Source organism: Nyctibius grandis, chromosome 17, assembly GCF_013368605.1.
Source record: "Nyctibius grandis isolate bNycGra1 chromosome 17, bNycGra1.pri, whole genome shotgun sequence".
Taxonomy (NCBI): domain Eukaryota; kingdom Metazoa; phylum Chordata; class Aves; order Nyctibiiformes; family Nyctibiidae; genus Nyctibius; species Nyctibius grandis.
The window spans coordinates 10510699-10529294 of NC_090674.1; the positions used below are offsets into that span (position 1 = coordinate 10510699).

An 18596-nucleotide genomic window follows, 5' to 3' on the forward strand; every position below is an offset into this window, starting at 1 on the left:
AGTAGCAAAGGGAGATGAAACTTGGAGACCTTTATACCAACCTTGGCAAGATACCGTTCTGCTCCCTTTTTATCCCCACTCTCTTTTCCTTAAGAGGTGAAAAAAATCTATAGAGAGCACCCTTGGGTGCTTCAGTTATGGTGATCATCCTGGTCACAGCTACAGAGAAGCAGCTCTGTGATATTAGGGTCTTTCTGATGTTAACAGTGAATTTCCACAGCCTGTTTTGAAGGGTGGTGGAGGGAGGGGAAATGACGCTTACATGCTGCAGAAGTGTTCTTATCTAAAACTTACTACAACATGGAAAACAGAAAATAACATCAAGTCCAGACCCAGGGCAAGGTAAAGATGTCGTGGTTAAGGCACAGTGGTCTGGAGCAGATTTCCAGCGTAACCTTTGCCAAGAATTTGGGGAGAGGTTTTTAGATGCCCTCGTTGTCCTGCATGTGTTGGGGCAAAGCCAACCCACTCTCTGCAGGAGGTTCTCTGCAGTGGGGACAGTAATCCTCCCTTTCACCATACCTAAACCCACTTGGTTTCGGTTATTGTTTCCCGACAGCTGTGACTGTCTGAGCTCTCTTTTTTTCATGGTATCTGGGCGCCAACCTCATTTATATAAGCTAAGAGATAATAGAATTATAATTATAAATAATAACACTAACAAGTACAAGACATGCCCAAGATCTCCTCCCAGAGGCTCACTTAATTGCCAAGAGGTATTTGGTAAATTATTTGGCCTCTGTCTTAATCATCTCTTCTAGAAATCATTAACAGTAATTTCCCATTTCATGTGGGCGTTACACAGGCTTGCACAGAGCAGTATTTTACCTGCTGGGAAAAATGCTTAATATAGAACCAAACTGCAAAAGGGAAAGGTTAACTTGGAGGCAGAAGAAATCAGATGAAAATTTGGCTGTGGTGTGCACCCAAAGTGTGCAGTGATCCACACGATCAGTTTAAATGAAATGAGTTTCATGAGCAAAACCCCAAATCCCCAGGATCTGCCAGACCTGGAAGGCAGTAACGGGGAGTCCTCACACTGGACTCTCCGAGTCTTGCAACACATTCTCCTGGGTCCTGTGAAATACCTCTGAAAGTAAATCCTTAAAAAGCCAGATGGATGATAGTCCAGGTTGTTGATGCAACACCAATGGTCATCTGAGTTAAGGCGTACTCTGAAAAGGATGGTGGAAGTCCAAGGGATGGTGAAGCACGTCTACAATCTGGGCATCTAGAATTTCCTTCTGTGTTTACAAGGCGGATACTACTCTGTGGAAATGACCGTGTAAAGTGACCGTCTGCAAGTCCTTAAGCCATTACATACCCCTGCTGGCATGACACTTGAAGGTCTGAGGAGCAAGCAGGGCCAAGTCGCAGAAAACCCGTCTCCATATGGAAGAAAAAAAAATAAACATGGAAGGCAAAAAAGCAGATCATACAAATTTACAGAAGGGTCACAAAGGGCAAGGAGAAGCTACTGATACAGCCAAGCATTGCATGCACCAGGCCTTGCTCATAGGAGATGATGTGTCACCCTTAACGGCCCCAATGATCACTTAAGAGAGCAAGAAATTCTCTCAGGATGAAGTCAGAAGTAAGAGAAGAGCAGCACAGACCATGCAAAATCCCAGCTCCCTGCCTGCTGCTAATTCTGTTTTTGTTTTGTTCTTCGCTGTTTGTTTTTCTACCCTGCATTTCCTGCAAATATTTTGATGAAATCAGCAAGAGAGATAAACACACTGAGATTAAAAAAAAACAAACAGAGACCAGGGGGTGTTTGTGCAGGGATACCTGTTTTTCTCCTGCCAGACCACAAAACCACAGCTCAGGGGAGGGCAGGGACGGGGCTGTGGCCACTGCCTCCCTGCTTGGGTTTACTCAGTGCAGCTGAACCACCCCGGCACTTTGAAGATGTAAATAATATTTCCTGCTTCGTAATCCTGAGCCACCTTTCCATGAAACCTCTGGAGAAACAGCGCTTAGATGCACATTTTGATAGTTTTCCTTGTTCATCTCTCAGCATCAGCTCAAGATCTGCAAGTGGAGCTGTTACAGGTCTATGGCACCACTCAGACATCTCATCTCTGACGTCTCTGGCATTTTCTTTTTTCCCCCAGACAGACCCTAAATGGTTACAAACCACCTATGCCCACCTAACACCCCCTCTGATTCTTCTGACCAGTGTACAGATTTTAAGTAAAAGGTTAAACAAGAAGTCTGGAGATGTTAGACTTCAAAATGGCCATATAGAAATCCTTCCTTCTCTACACGTAGAGAATTCAGGGGTCGTGTGAGTCGTCAGTCACTGGTAAAATCTGCTGGGGATACTCACAACCTTGTACCAAAGCTGAACATACAAAACTAAGGTTGCCTACAGCAAAATGTTTTCAGGTTTAGGAATTACAAAACCAATTAAAGATTATGCATGAAGATTAACCCCAGTGAAAATAAGAGCAGCAGGGTACCCTAAGCAAGCTTCTGCTGTCACAGAAGTCCCTGCCTAATGATTTATAAACACATTTTCACAGACTGTTTCAAGTTGAAAAGGCAGAAAAGGCTTCCCTGGAGACTCATGTCAAACTCTTACAAGAATCATGGTTTTAGCAGAAAATACAGTTAATAATTAAAGCTGTTCTTCTATCTGCATTTCAATACTTGGGAAACTATTGAATAAATTTCATCTTAGCCAAGTTAGCAGGGATTGTACAACAAGAGGAGTGTGCAGGAAAGATTTTACAATTGAGCACTATTTTCCCCTTTCTTAAACTCCTTGTGTATATGAAACAACCCTGCTCATGAGGATCTGCTGCTTTACCAACTGATATTTGTTGCTTACTCAGCTCATCGTGATGATGCAAAAAAAATTCTGACTTATCCTCATTACTGTGGTGTTCCCTACTTCATCAAGTTGTTACACAATGTTACATCTCATGGTTTGTTTCCTTGCAAAACTTCAATGACCGGGTCCTTCCTGGTATCAATCCACTCCCTTCGTTGGTTTTGGGTGGGAATGAATCAAGCTCCGTTTTTTATGATTGACTTTTACATCCTTCTCTATCCTAAGTCGTATCAGGCACCTGGCTTCATGGTCTGTGATGCCACAATAATGTCCAATGGAATTTAGTGCTGTTGCTCATTACTTTCTGAGAGTCTGAGCTGAATCCTTTGCATCCCCCCAGATAACTGACCACCATCAATCTGACTGATTGCTGTGTTGATCAAGGAGTTGAGCCCTGATGGTCATTGGGTCACTGCTATTTAAAGTCTTGCCCTGGAGAAACCTGTTAGAGGGCAGTGATAATAAATAAAAACAGATGGTGTTTCCCCTCTCCATATGTGTCTCCTGTATTCTATGGGCTACAGGGAAAGTTGAGGGCTAAAGCATTTATTGGTTTCTCAGGATCACTGAGATCCTTCTTAAAGGCATCTTCTAGAATGACCGTTGAGTCCTCACTCAATTTAAGACATCTTGAACAAACTCTGATTCCCTCCTGAAAAGTGCTCTCTGCCATTGGCTTCTGAAAACAAGGCTGCCTGTGGCCAAGAATACAGCTATTGCCCAGTTCTGAAAAATATTGAGTCTTGGAGTGAAGACACGCACTGCAGAGACAGCTAGATGCAAAGTTACAGAGCTGGAGTGTTTTAGGGAAACATTGCTGGAATCGTTAGAGAGCGCACAATATAAACCGAGACCAGCGAAATTCAGTGGGGTCACAGTCAGTTGGAGCAGATGAGGGTCTGGCGCCTAAGTCTGGAAATAAGTCTGTCCCAGAGTACACACAGAGCTCACTGTAAAGCCAAGATGAGGAAAAAAAATGAAGGAGAGGAATAAACAGCAGCTCTTACCCTCTTTGGACCATAAATTGCCCTTTGATCTGGCTGTTGGGGTGACAAGATCTGTACATATTAATATTTGCAGTATGTCCCCCATCTCTGAGTGCATTTTAAAATATAAAAGATATAAAATATAATACAGTTGTCAACCAGATGGTTTTGTCTTGACTGAACTCTCTCTCTTTACTGCAGAGGGACGAAGCCTGGGGATTGTTTCAGAGAGGCTGAAATCCGATGAACCTGAACGTGATCATAAAGTTTAGAGAGGGATGACGTAGTAAGGTGTAATGGGAAGCTGGTAATTGCCTAATAACTGCAAACAGGGAGCAAAATGATTATATGCTGTGAGGCGCTACGTGTAATCGCCTCTGTTTCGAATCTAATCAATCATCATGTGCAAAGGATGTCTCAGATCCTCCAGGCTATCTGAGCAGCAGTATAAAAGCATGCGCTGCTCACATCTCTCTCAACAGCTTCTTCTCCTGACTTCTGCTCTGAGACTTGAGTAAGTTTTTAATTCTTTGTGCCTTTTTCATATGATAACTCTAACTGAATCCTACATAAATGTCTGCCATGGCTCTAACAGGGCGAGCTTCTCTTAAAAGCAGCTTCACTGATCCTGCAGAGAGCTTGGGGCTGGCGTTACCCAGCTTCTTGCGGGAATACTGCAGTCCTTGCTAAGTGCTTCAAGGATTCGCAAGTTTTAGTTCCTAAAGCTAGCATAGAAATGAGCTGCAGCCTTATCTTGGCGTTAGTAGAAGGTGAAGCTCAGTTTTGAAGCCCTGTGTAACAGATGATCCTATAACTCCTGTCCTACAGGTTAACTGCTGAGAAAAGGGGGCTGGGCGGGATGGCCATCGGTCTCATGAAGTACAGAAATGGTTGTGCTTCTTTACAAGAGAACACAACTGAAGCAAGCACTGCTTATGATGTAGCCCTTTGGGATACCTCCTGACACATCATGCATAGATAGGTCAAAAGCGTAGGTTGTTTGGTGTGCACAGGAAGATTAGGAAGAGTTGAGAGTCTGGCAAGGACAGAAGGTAAATGTAACTCAAGCAGCATGACTAAAAGGTGGAAGAAAGAGCCAGGAACTATGAAGCCACATCATCTCACTTCAGGAAGCTACTCGAGTGGGTAGCTTCCACATCAAATATGCTTGAGTGCCTGAACATAAATCTCTGACCTACCACTGAATTGCTTTACACGCAGTCTTCTGTCTTTCAGATCCACTTCCACGACAGAACCATGTCCTGCTACAGACAGCTGTGCAGCTACCAGTGCTCCACACCGTGCGAGGTGACCTGCCCGCAGCCCATCGCCAACGCCTGGAACGAGCCCTGTGTCACATCGTGCGGTGACTCCAGGGCAGTGGTCTACCCACCCCCTGTTGTCATCACTTTTCCTGGGCCAATTCTCAGCTCCTGCCCTCAGGAAAGCATAGTGGGATCCTCAGCACCAGCTGCCATTGGGACCTCTCTTGGCTATGGGGGATCTTATGGCTACAGAGGCTTTTTTGGTTATGGGGGATCACAGGAAAGCAGGTTCTCATACCCTTATTCTTCTCAGAGGCTCAGTAGTTATCGTTCTAGAAGGTGTGAGCCCTGCCAAACCCAGCAAGAGTATACTTGCACCAAGAGCAGTCAGGAATCTGAATGCAAGATCCAAACTCAAGAGTAAGATGAGTTTTTAAGATGCTGACATAAAAAGGCTGAATCTTGCAAACACTTTACGTTGTATTTGTGCTTGTACCTGCTTATGTACTCATCCTTCCTTAGCTACAATTTGTTCTTCTATTCTTGTGGTCCAAATTTTCAAATGCATTAATAGTCCTTCTACGTTGGACCTAATAACATTTTACAAGAAGCATAATGGAAAAGTTTGTATACTGTGATTTCTCCCACTTGACACTGCCTGATGTCAATCAAGAGTTATGTTAACAGATTAAAACGGACTGCATCGTCAAACTTACAGCTACAAAAGAAGAAGAGAACACTGTGCTTGAAATGAAGCTTCCTGAAACAAGAAGCCTCATTTGTAAAAGCCTCAAATTCCTCATTTTCTGTGTAATCATGTTTTGCTTTTGTAAACTTTCCTTCTCTATCACCCATTAAAAAAATCACTCTGCATCATAATTTTAGCAGTCTAGTTTTGCTTTCTGCTTGTTTTTATGAAATAACACAACTGGGAGACTCTCCTATGCACAGTGTTGGTGCTTCCATCCTAGTGAAGCCCTGTAGCGAGGTGGGAGCTAAGACCTCAACCGATCAAACCCACCCCATTAAGCCCTCTGCTCAGCAGTGAGTTTTCCCATGTTCTATGCCTGCTTTAGACCTTGCACTGCTAGAAAGTTACTGGAGACAGAAAACAAAACAGGGAATAGAAGGAAGGCTTGCTGTTATTTTCATGCCCAGACATACGTGCGGGAAGAACAAAAGACTGTAGGACACTTACTGGAAAGTCACAGCTAGCCGAGCACACCTGCCAGAGCTTATGGCCCCGGCAACATTCAGCTGTCCACTGAAAGACACAACTGGCTACATCTTCACTGCACATTTGATCATCCCCCTTTCCTTGTTCTTAAGCCACTACTCACTAGTCCAGATCTGGAATTCCAGGGAGGTGCTGAGAGGAGAGGCTGGGTGCTGTGCAGTGCTCTGCTAAATAGGGTTAATGTAACAATGAGCAACAGCTGAGGGGCTGCTTGGCTAATTGCTCTGTTGACCTCAAAGCAATTTTTTATTGCTTCCAGCTGGTCCCTGAGCACTGCTGGATTGCTGCTGCCTGTTTATTGCACCTCTCCTATGAAGAGAGGCTGAGAGAGTTGGGGCTGTTCAGCCTGGAGAAGAGAAGGCTCCGGGGAGACCTTCTAGCAGCCTTCCAGTACCTGAAGGGGCTACAGGAAAGCTGGACAGGGACTTTTGCCAAGGGCATGGAGTGACAGGACAAGGGGAGATGGTTTTAAACTGAATGAGGGGAGATTTAGATGAGATCTGAGGAAGCAATTCTTGACTGTGAGGGTGGTGAGAGCCTGGCCCAGGTTGCCCAGAGAAGCTGTGGCTGCCCCCTCCCTGGCAGTGTTCAAGGCCAGGCTGGATGGGGCTTGGAGCAACCTGGTCTGGTGGAAGGTATCCCTGCCTGTGGCAGGGGGTGGGAACTGGATGGGCTTTAAGGTCCCTTCCAACCCAAACCAGTCTGGGATTCTGTGAACTCTTTGTATCTACTTTCCTTCATTGCAGTCATCTTCTCGACATCTAAGTTGCTCTGTGAAATGTGACTCCACTGACCTTCTTTAGGCTCCAATTTCTGCTTCCGTGTTTCTTAGGATTCTGTCAGCAGGCTCCTTTACTTCACACAGTAATAAGAAGTTAAGCTAGCAAAAGATGTCTGCTCTTGGGCATTTATGATCCCAGCTGAGGCAGTTTTATGGTGTCAGAAAGCTAGATATTGAAGTGCAGAGTGGGGAAGCAGATTCAGCTTTCCTGTATCTCAGACTGGAGTTTCATCACTAGCTAATTTTCTGTCTCTGAACGTCTCTGAGAAGTTCCCTCTACTGCTGTGCACTGTCTGATATTCTCTCATTACTTCTCTATGTTATATAGAATTCTAGGATAATCTAATGTTCCCTTTTTATTTCTTTATGGTACATGGAATTACAACAGTTCTAGTAAAAACCCAAGGAAAGGCAGGGGAAGTAGGGATGAGCTATTAAAACACTCTTGGAGTGGCTATTTTGTACTTCACACTGGTCTTGAAAATTTTTTCTAAGGGTTGGGCAGTTCTCTCACACCTGATTCCTTGTGAAGATTAAATCGGGCACACAGGCAAGCTCTGCGTGTTGCAAGCAGAGTGTCCTGATGAATGAATCCATAGGCGTTATATAAACACTGTCTGTAAGAGCATAACACTCATCTACAGATGTCTAAGATAAGGGGATGGTTTGGTTCAATTGTTTTGCAGAGGCTGCATTACCCCAAAACAGAAGAAAGCAAACAGATGAATGTAATTTTGGATGCAATCATAAGTATTTATTGGGACCAAAAAAGGTACATTTTAAGTAAAGTAAAGGAAAAATACAAGATGTACATCAATGCTTTTAAAAAGGGCCAACTTAATAATCTGCATCAAACTGATTTATTTTCCACACATTGTTCTTCTGTCTTGGTTCAAGTTTCAAATGGACTGGACAGATCACAGTGCAAGGTGACATCTGTGGATCTTTCCTATTAGACACGTAGGTATCAAAGTAGAAAACTTTTGTGCTCTAATAGTGAGAAACAGATTTTGCATAATCAGTAAGTTGGTTTCTAAGAATGGAGAAGACACATTTTGAGAAAACTGATATTAAAAGCAAAAAGAGCATAAGAAGGACAAGCAGAAGAGTAGGTCCCAGGGTGCTGAGTGGCACCCATAGGTTTTCACTGCTTCAGAGGGCTGTGCTCCTTAGATGAGCTGCACGTCCAGGTCTTGCCGGCAGTTCCCCCGCTGTTTCTCCTGCTGTCCACACCTTCTGCCATGCTTAGCATGGCCCCCAGCTCCCAGAGCGCTGGCTCCAGAGCTGGCTGCAGGACGAGGAGGAGGACAAGAAGCCCCCGTAGACAAGGGAGCCCTGCAGGCCCCTGGGGCGGCCAAGCCCCAGGGGGGACGAGCTGCCCACGATGCTCTCCTGAGGGCAGGAGCTGAGGATGGGGCCCGGGAAGGTGATGACCACGGGCGGTGGGTAGACCACGGCACGGGAGTCCCCGCAGGAGGTGACGCAGGGCTGGTTCCAGGCGTCGGCGATGGGCTGCGGGCAGGCCACCTCGCAGGGTGGGGAGCAGCGGGAGCTGAGCTGCTGGCTGCAGAAGGACATCCTGCGGGCACGGAGGGGAGCCTGCAACACACCAGCGAGCCCAAGTCAACCCACCACTCATGAGCCTCCGTGCAGGCCACCCTGCTCTGCCTCGCCAGCAGCACGGAGGGCTCAGGACGTGCCCTATGGGGCTGCTCTGCCAAGGCTCGAGTGCTTTTCCTCTCTCTTTCTCTCCTCCCTTCCCTGCCCTCCTTCTTCCCTCCCAGGCAGCTCCTCTGTGCCCTCCCAGGCTCTCCACCAGCTGGGCACTGCCCAAGTTGGCCACCCCCAAAGTGACCTGTGGCAAACAAGTTGCACATCACCCATCACCAGGTTTTGCAGCAAACCCCACTCCCTCTACCAAAGCCTGTGAAACGTGTGTGTTTTCAAGGAAAAAGAGGCAGAAGCAAGACAAGCAGAGTATTTCTGATTCAGTTAAACCTCCTCAAGCACAATGCTTTAAGTCAGAAAGATTAAGTGGGGTCAAACTTACTCAAGACACCAAGAAGGAGAAGTAAAGAGCAGCTGTCTGGGGCTGCCTGTGCTGTGAGCCCTTTTTATACCATTTCTTGGGCTGCCCGCTGGTCTATGACACCTCATGAACAAGATCTTAATTAGCTTTTCCTCTGTCTTTCTCTCCCCCCTTCCCTGCCCTCCTCCATCCCTCCCAGGCAGCTCCTCTGTGCCCTCCCAGGCTCTCCACCAGCTGAGCGCTGCCCAAGCCAGCTCAGAAAAAGGTCTGCACACAAAGCGAGGTGCTGGCACCATTGTGGATCAGACTGTGTGTGCAGGAACTGGTTCAAAATAATACAATTCCACTGTTCCTAAAGATAAAAAAGATAATGAAAGGATCAGACTTACTCGGATCAATGAAGAGGAGAAGCGAGGATCTGTGATCTGAAGACTTCTGAGCCAGAAGCCTTTATATACCATCTCCTGGATTGCCTGGGGGGGCTGAGACACCCTTTGTGGTTCAGGTTTATTCTGTTACAAAACACAACAAGGCACGTCACTCCCCAGGCCTCTATGATTGTTTTATTCATCTTTGGCCAATTATCAGTTTCTTTCAACACCCTCTTGTCTCTTCCTTAAACTTTTTGAAGCCGTTTCGCTTCCTGCAGCATTTTGCTGATTTTACCAATGTGACAAAAATATTGCAAAACCACCTTATTTGCACGGTTGCTCCACACAGCCAGTATTTTTCAAGCACTCCTCAGGATCACAAGCACTGCAATGCCCTGTGGGCTGATTTTCTTCTCTAAATCCCTGGTGATATTGACCTGAAGCACTGTAGGGCTTATACTTGGAATAAAGATGGGAGATTTACTCCATTTGCCTTGTTCCTGGTCAGGAAAGGGATTAAGTCTTGCACGTTCCTTGACATTCCCAGAGAAAATTTAATAATGGTCCCCAAGAAGGTAACAATATATCTGGAGTTAAAACATTGTAATGAACATAGTGTATGAAAACAACTTCAGAAACAGAAGCTTCAGTATCTGTAAGAAAAAAATAATAAATAGACATACTGCAAACCCAGAGATATCAGCTGGGTGATTTCTAAGATGGAAGAACGTGGGAGACGCTGAGGAAAACCTGGGCTGAGTAATAGTTGTTAACAGTGAGGAAACTATTTGCATGAATGAGGGAGTTGAGGAATGACATGTAATCTGTGTGTTTGGGAGCTAATTAAGATCTTGTTCACGAGGTGTCATAGACCAGCGGCCAGCCCAAGAAATAGTATAAAAAGGGCTCACAGCACAGGCAGCCCCAGACGCTGGGGCCAACACTTCAGCTTAGAGACATGAATTCACCTCGTCTAGAGGTGTCTGAGGTAACTCTGATTTACTCAGCTTGAGTCATGCTCTCAGCTGTGCCACAAGAGCACAGCGCTGAGTCTTGCATTATCCCTATGAATATTTATCTTATGGTCCCAGATAGGTTTTGTGGCCATTCCAGCAACAGAGTTTAATGTGTCCACATCCACAGCACTCATGCTTTTTGGCTTGAAGCATAGACATACCAAGGCATAACTATTATTTTTTAAGAACTTGGAAATACTGTTCCTCAAACACAAAATGCTACTCAGCCCCTCCGCACTGGCAGTTACTCCTTTCTCCTTGCATTCTCCTTCCCTCAGACGGCTCATCCACTCCTGTGCTGTTAGTTGACCCCTCCTAGGGTGTAGTAGACCTGCTAGTACAACCTGGGTGTGCTGTGTTACCAGGTGAGACAAATGCCACCCACACTTTATGAGACGTGCTCTTGGATGGATGACTCCAAAGCCATCCACCACAGGCTTGGGAGAATTGCACAGAAACACCTGGGCATCCTGAGCAGAGTTTGGATTTCAATTACAAATCAAAATGAAACACGTCCCTTTGCTATTCCTAATTCTGATGTTAATCCAAGCTAACCAGGAAGAGTTTTTAGTCACACTTATAAAGAAATAATCCAAAGTCAATTCATGGACATTTTTGCAGATATATTTGAATGTCTTTTTTGATTGTGTTAAATAAAATTATGTGCTTGATATAGATAAAAATGTTTTATGCTGATTTATTAAATGGGTTTGATGATTGATCGCACACAATGGATCCATATGTGCCACAGCAGTACTGTGATTTGTCATACAAGGAATCCGTGCAAAGGTAGTCCATAAGTCACGTTAACTTTGCTTTTCATAGAGTTATTTGTCTCTAAATATTTTATTATACCATATTTGCACTGGTAAAAATGGCTGTGAATGGTTCAAGTCAGTAAAGTGCATGAAACTTTCACTACATGAGAAAAAACAGTTAAGATGCTGCTTTGTGGGTCTATAAAATTATAAAAGTAAAGCAAGTGGCTGTGACCCTGAACATCGTGAGTCAAAAGAAGCAGTTTGAGGTGTCAGCAGTACAGATAGTAGCATGTAGCTTCCTTTGCCCTTTCAGGAGGGCAGGATGGTTAGAAGAGAGATGCATCTCCAAGAATGATGTGATTAATCTGCACGTATCTGTAGGTATATGTCATCCCTGTCATCACCTGCTTCTAGACAAAGTGAAACCAGGTGTGGTTCAGGCAGGAGGAGCAGACCAGGTGGGTTGTTTCCCCACAACATCTTCTTCCCTTTGTTTCTATTTCTATTTCTTGTTTATGTAAATCATCTACCATAAGCTATCAGTAGCTCAAAGGGTGTCTGTGCAGCCATTGCTAGGAAATAACACTGAGGGAAATCCCAAGGCTGACCTGGAAAAGAGCCTTCCTCAGCTTTCTTGCATGGGTCACCTCTACAGCGTTACGCTGTAGTAGTGGTAACAACCACCAAATGTTGATGGACAAACTGGAATAAAATTAACATTTTTGGAACAGAAGTCTCTAGGTGACTCAAAACCAGGCATTCAACCTTAAATTCCCTAGAAGGGGATGGATTTTAGAAGGGAAGAACTCATCTTCTTGAGGTTAAAAAAGCATTCGTAAATTATGTCAACTTGGATAGACTCTTCTGAAAATAGCTTTATCAGTAAATAACTGAAAAACTGAAGACAGGGTATTGGATCTGAGGAAGACATCTGCTGAAGTAAGCAGCCAATCTTCTGCATCAGCTGAAACTGCACTTTAAGATTCCAGCTCAAGGTTTTCCTAGGGTGATGCATGGCTTCACTCCCTGACCTTTTTCATCCCAAACCATGAATTGCTCATCACTCAGGAGCCCTGAGGTCTTCAGCAATGATCCCATGGAGTCCCTGACAAAGAAAGCTGGACATGAGTTTCTCATTGTCTGAGGTTCCTGTCCCCCTTGCCAGGGCTGGAGAACAGCAGCTCCCTGCTTTTAGGTTACTCCACCTGTATTTTTAAAGCTTGAAGTGGGACATGTGCTTTGTGATTGTTTCTTGGCCAGGAGGACAGGAACAAATGCTTCCTATTTCCAAACCCATAACTCAATAGGAAGGTGTCTGTGGAGTCTACTGTGCCTCATATCAGAGTCATAGGAATTAATGTGCGTGGGTATGATGGGATAAATTGCACAATGCCCCCTTACTGGAACATGATTGGGAGAAGCGGGGTGGTATCTCAGGTATGTCAGCATATTGTGTTTATGGATAAACTTCTGAGCAATCTTTGCTCCATGAGGCAATCAGAGAAATAGGAAAAAGCAATAAAAGAAAAAAAAATTACCCTGCCAGAATAATTGCAAGAACGCAATAGTAATCACCATTGCTGAGCAAAATAATTGCATTATCTGGGGCAGTTACAGGTGGAGTGAATTTTTGTTTGATAATGCATTAGAACATCATACACGAAGAATGTTTCATATCCTCCTGATTGCCTAAGAAAAGGTATAAAAGCGCTCCTGGTTCTCAGCTGCTCTAACCATTTCTCCTGACTTGCTCTTTGCTGTGAGGGGGTAAGTCTGAGCCTGATGCTGTTGCTATTAATATGTTGCTGTAACGATGCAGAATTTTAACTGAAACAAAACTGTGACTCTTAGAAATGTGTGAGAGGTTTGAAGCTTTCTTTCAGAAAGAGCTGTTTCCTACTTGTTCAGTGTCAGGCTGAACTAAGAACTACCATTATCAAGAATGTTTTATCATGTTCTTTGCAATTATTTCTGAATTAATTTGAAGCCTGTCATGCATTATGTTATGTACTTGTTATGGTCAGGACTTTATTCCTTTTCTTTATTCCTTTTCTTTATTCCTTTTCTTTATTCCTTTTCTTTATTCCTTTTCTTTATTCCTTTTCTTTATTCCTTTTTTTATTCCCTTTCTTTATTCCTTTTCTTTATTCCCTTTCTTTATTCCTTTCCTTTATTCCCTTTATTCCCTTTCTTTATTCCCTTTCGTTATTCCCTTTCGTTATTCCTTTTCTTTATTCCTTTTCTTTATTCCCTTTCTTTATTCCCTTTCTTTATTACTTTTCCTTATTCCCTTTCTCTATTCCCTTTCTTTATTCCTTTTCTTTATGCCTTTTCTTTATTCTTTTTCTTTACTCCCCACCTTTCATTTTATGGGTTTTAGTAAGGCAGGACAGAGATCAAGAGGAGCTGCAAATCGATTTTAGGAGCGATCAAGCGATCTTATGATTAAAGAAAAGGACTCCACAAAACTACACACAGTTCCTAGTTCTGCCAGTCATCTGTCACCTTGGTGGTCTGTAGCAGGTCAGCCTGGACCACGTTCACAGGAGTCCTGGTTACACTGGACACCTCACTGACACTGCGTTCCCACCCAAATGGGGGGTATTCTGCCACGCAAACTCTCTTTATGAGCTCTTCAGGGATGTGGCTGCTGCTCATTTTATCTTTGTACAGAACACGCAGAGGAGCCCTGGTGCCAGCTGTAGCATCTGAAAGGCTTGGGAATAACACTGTCATTAACAACCAGGCTTGCCTGAATTTTAATTCTCTCCTGTTACCTCACCAAATGGCTCCAGGCAATGCATTCACTCCTCAGCCCCAGTTACCTCTTCCTTAAAGCTGGAATAACAATGACTTGCCTCATACAGTTGTAATGATTACAGGTGGTGCAGAACCAGCACGGGCTGTTACTATACAAGCGCTAGCCAGTGTTTCTGTTCTTTTCTGCTGTTGTTTATAAAAGAAATAATCAAGTGTCACAGTAAGACAGAGTCAAAAAGGAATGGTGGGAAAGAGAAATGGTAAAGGATAGAGGGATAGCTCGAATGCAAATACACAATTTATTTGATTGTTAATGATGTTTTTATGTATCAAATTGGCTCCATAATTAGGAGCCAAGAGAAATGGAGATTGTTCTGAGGGCATGAGAAGGTGAGAAAAGGGACGTGGCTGCTGAGACAAAACTGAAATCTTCATCCTTCTTCTGGTCTTCTTGCTATCTCTTATTCTTTGTCTTCCAAGTACAATCTCCATCACATTGGTGTCTGAGCTTTCAGCCTCAGTGTTGTGTGTTTCAGGTGTATCTCCGTTCCCAGAAGATGTCTTCCTACAGACAGATGATCAGCTCCCGCTGCCTCACGCCCTGCGAAGTGACTTGCCCGCAGCCAATTGCGAATGCCTGGAGCCAGCCCTGTGTTACGTCCTGCGGCGATTCGAGAGCTGTGGTCTACCCACCACCCGTGGTCATGACCTTCCCAGGACCCATTCTCAGCTCCTGCCCTCAGGAGAGCATCGTGGGCAGCTCAGCACCATCCAACATTGGGAGCTTCTTTGGATCCATGAGCTCTCTGGGTCCCAGTGCCTCCTATGGCTCTAGGAGCTTGTACAATTATGGGAGGTCATATTCTTCCTATGGATGCAGTGGTTATGGTTTTGGGAGCTGCAGACCATGTTAAATGTGCAATGAATAAGGAGCAAGGAGCAATCACCCAACACGGAGGAAGATGCACCTCCACAAACCCTGTTACTGGCATTGCTTTCCTGGAGCATGAACTGTGCATCTCTGAAAATCAAACTTACGTGTCATTCTCAAGCTAAAGATTTATTTTCATTTTCTGACTATTCTTTCCAGTGGCTCCTGATAATAATGGCCTCAAATTAGTTATATCAATGATCTTTGGCTGGTTGAAAGTGGGACGAGGTTGCATAATTCTTCCCATGCCATGAAAATAAAGACTAATGTATGTGGAACGCATAACTCTGGAGCAATTCTTTGCTTACAGCCTTTAATGAGACCCTGGCAATATTTCCCACGTGTTTTTCATTCTCAGTAAGATCTTTTACTTCTTACTTTCTCATTAAATTATTGCGCATCAAAACTCCGAGCTTTCTTGTCTTTTTTTGTCCACAAGTTTTTGTTTATATACCGTTCTGGGTGAACATCAATCTCTGCAGTGAAACACGACCGTGTTTGCTTTCCTTCAACGCCTAAAGCTGGAAGGTGACCAGGCCCTTTAAGCAGGAGGAAGCATAATGACTGCCTTCTGCACAAAAGTCATTTCATGCTGGATAAACATATTTTGTAACCCTTACAACTAAGCTCGAAATGTCCTCCAGGACAGGTGTGGTTACAGTGTGTATTTGCTACAAGCTAGCAAAGAAAGTTAAACACACGAGTGACTTTGCTCTTCCCTGTGTCTCACTACTTGCCCGAGACTTCAATCTAATTACATCCCCATACATTAGTTTTATGATATTTTTCATTGTTTAAAAATAGCATGTAACGATCTGTGGCTAGAACTTTCCTTTCAGTAGCCAACAGAAATTTTTAACTGAATGGCAAATGTTTGCTGAAATTCTGTGAGTTCTTTGATCTTTCCCATTAATACCTCTAAATTCTTGGCAACCCCAGTTAAAACAATAAAAGAATAATTCTTAAGTCTTCCCTGCAGAGCAACACATATCATTCAGGCCAAATAGTATTTTCCATCTCAGGAGTTTTACACATAAATTTCAGGCTGCTCACAGATGATGGGCATGTTCAGCACTTCTCTTTGTTCAAGAGCAACACTGTTAGAGCTGTTTTTCTAGTGATGCAATTTGCATATAATTAGTACAGCTATTAAGAGGCATTCACCCTGTCCTATACTTGCAATGCCAACTAGGACTCTGAGGGACCAGACATCAGACACTGCACTTCTGCTCTTCCCTGTGTGAAGCTGCTGTCCCCAGGAATACCAGCGATGAGCTGACAAGATCCACAACACCGGAGCAGGCTAATTCCAGGCAAACCCCAGTCTCACGCTGCAGAAATTTGTTTGGGCAGGATCAAGGATGTGGTAATAACTTCAAAGGGTTTGGAGGTGTGACTTTTGCTTGTAAAACTAGCTGAAATGAGATGAGGCTACAATGAGGTAGGCAGGCAACACCTCTTTCTTGTTAGGATGTGTCTGAAGGCTTTGTCTTGTTTTCTTGCTTCCTCTGTCTCCAATGCACTGTGTGATTATTCTTGGAGGCACAAGGATGCTGTCAAAAAACCAGTACCTGTTTGTGCAGGTATGCAGAGCACTAAAGCAACCAGATCAGGTATTCTCAAGGCACATCGCTATGGTGTTGCTCACTACTGAAGTCCCCTTTTCAAGATTTTTGTTTTCATCCCACATAGAACAGTAGGATTACATTCATCCTCTTCTCAGCCCATCTTGATGCACCCCTGCACTGCACTTGCGCTAGCAGCCAGTTCCTCAGGCTGTGGTTAGAGGGTGCAGTCAGACATCCTTCAGTGTGGACGTTGTCAGCACACCTGGATGAAGCTGCTCTGCCTACAGACTTGTTATACAACAGAAAAGGCACACGTGGGAGCCAGAAGTTGGAGCCCAGACTATAAACAGATCACTGTAGTATGTATTGGACTCGATGATCCTAAAGGTCCTTTCCAACCAAAATGATTCTACTAATTGATCGATGGACACTACTGACTCTGAATGGTGCTTGAAAACATAGCACTGAACACCACCATTATTTGGGAAAGTGACCTGATGAGACTGTCCCTTGGAGAGCAGGAACTGCAAAATTTGCTTTGCTGATTCTCATCTGCCAGCCTGAATTTGCATGTTATGACCAGAGACCGGAGCAAACACCAAAGGTCAGTTCTTTAACTGCCTGACATTGTTCTGTGCTGCTCCTGGCCATCAGCAACCTGCCACTTCCCAAGTGCACAGCAGGCTGAACTTGGGTTACAATTTCACATAAGTGTAATCACGGGTGATCACAATAGAAGGTAAGAGAAGTAATTTCACTGGCAGACCCAACCCATCTCAGGTCACACCACATGCAGATGCGAGATGATAAAGACCAGCTCCTGTTTACCGTGACAAGCTGGGAGCAGCGCTGAGATCTTGACAGTTTGCTGCCTACTGCAACATGGGGACCACGTCTGACTGCGACGTCTCCTGCAGTTCTTCATCAGCCAGGGGCAGTCCAGGCTGTTGATAGTTTGCACCAGCAGCTCAGACTCCTGTTCCTCCTGCCAGCGAAACAAGTAATGACCAAGAGCAGGAAGCAATAAATGAAATTGCACTGTCTGAGCTTGAACTACAGAGGTCACTACACTCTCTTGTCTAAACGTGCTCTGAACATGTTTATATACACTATTGGTAAATGAGATGCAATCAGAAGTTGATTCATAGAGATGTTGTAAACACAGCCTGAAGGATATGTCCTCCCCACGCACTAACTTACAGCTCAAGACAGATATCTGTGGGAGTTAAACCTTTCATGTTTGAGTTAAATAGGTGGATTCACTAAATATTTACTCACCACTAGAGCCTAATGGGTTTTTGTGTGGTTCAGACTCACACCACTGGTAAATAGCCTACAGGCACAATGGCTCAACATAACAGAACCAGAAATATGCCCTGCTGAATGCCAGCTTCCTTCCAGGGTTTGATTCCAGAGGAATTAGCGAAGTCACTACTTGCAGTCTGCCTGTTATCAGTTTTGCAATCTGAGGATCTGAACTTGAATGTTTCAGATGTTTTAAATAAAATGCTCTATCAGAGAAACCTGAAGAAAGGAATTTTTTTTTTTTAGTAATTTTTTAGTATATTTTTTTAGTAATTTTTTTTTAATTGTCCCCTTTTACTTAGAAAACAAATTATAATAAGCCATGTCTTGAATCCTTAGGTCACTTTTTTTTGGGAAGTGCTCAAGGTCAGATTGGATGGGGCTTTCAGCAACCTGATCTAGTGAAAGATGTCCCTGCACTGGATGATGTTTAAAAGTTCTTTCCAATCCAAACCGTTCCGTGATTCTATGGTTTTATGAGCTGTTAAATTTCCTATGTCCTGTGAACTACTGGCCATGCCATGTACAGTCTTTCAGATAAAATAAGCAGAAGTCCATGAAAACATATTGGTTTGACTGATTATCTAATTTTTCAGAGTTCTGTCTGGAAAAAAAAAAAAGGATATTTTTACTTTTAAACATCATTATTGACTCACACGTAGTTGTCAGAGTACTGGCACAAATTACAGGCAAATTTGATTATTAACGTGGAAGTTAGTGCTACTGAAATTCTCCCCATCCCGATAT

The 18596-nt window shown here is 43.9% G+C and overlaps 2 protein-coding genes across 2 annotated transcripts; one reads left to right on the top strand and one right to left on the bottom strand.

Moving 5' to 3' along the window:
- Positions 1–8353: 8353 nt before the first annotated feature.
- On the bottom strand, positions 8354–8686 carry LOC137671544 (feather keratin 4-like). Its single transcript, XM_068415140.1, has one exon. The coding sequence runs from the start codon at positions 8684–8686 to the stop codon at positions 8354–8356; it is 333 nt and encodes a 110-aa protein (XP_068271241.1).
- A 5916-nt stretch (positions 8687–14602) lies between these two features.
- LOC137671679 (feather keratin 4-like) lies at positions 14603–14959 on the top strand. Its single transcript, XM_068415323.1, has one exon. The coding sequence runs from the start codon at positions 14603–14605 to the stop codon at positions 14957–14959; it is 357 nt and encodes a 118-aa protein (XP_068271424.1).
- Positions 14960–18596: the final 3637 nt, after the last annotated feature.

Coding starts and splice junctions, on each gene's coding strand:
- LOC137671544 (XM_068415140.1), bottom strand. CDS start 8,686: ATGTCCTTCTGCAGCCAGCAGCTCAGCTCCCGCTGCTCCCCACCCTGC.
- LOC137671679 (XM_068415323.1), top strand. CDS start 14,603: ATGTCTTCCTACAGACAGATGATCAGCTCCCGCTGCCTCACGCCCTGC.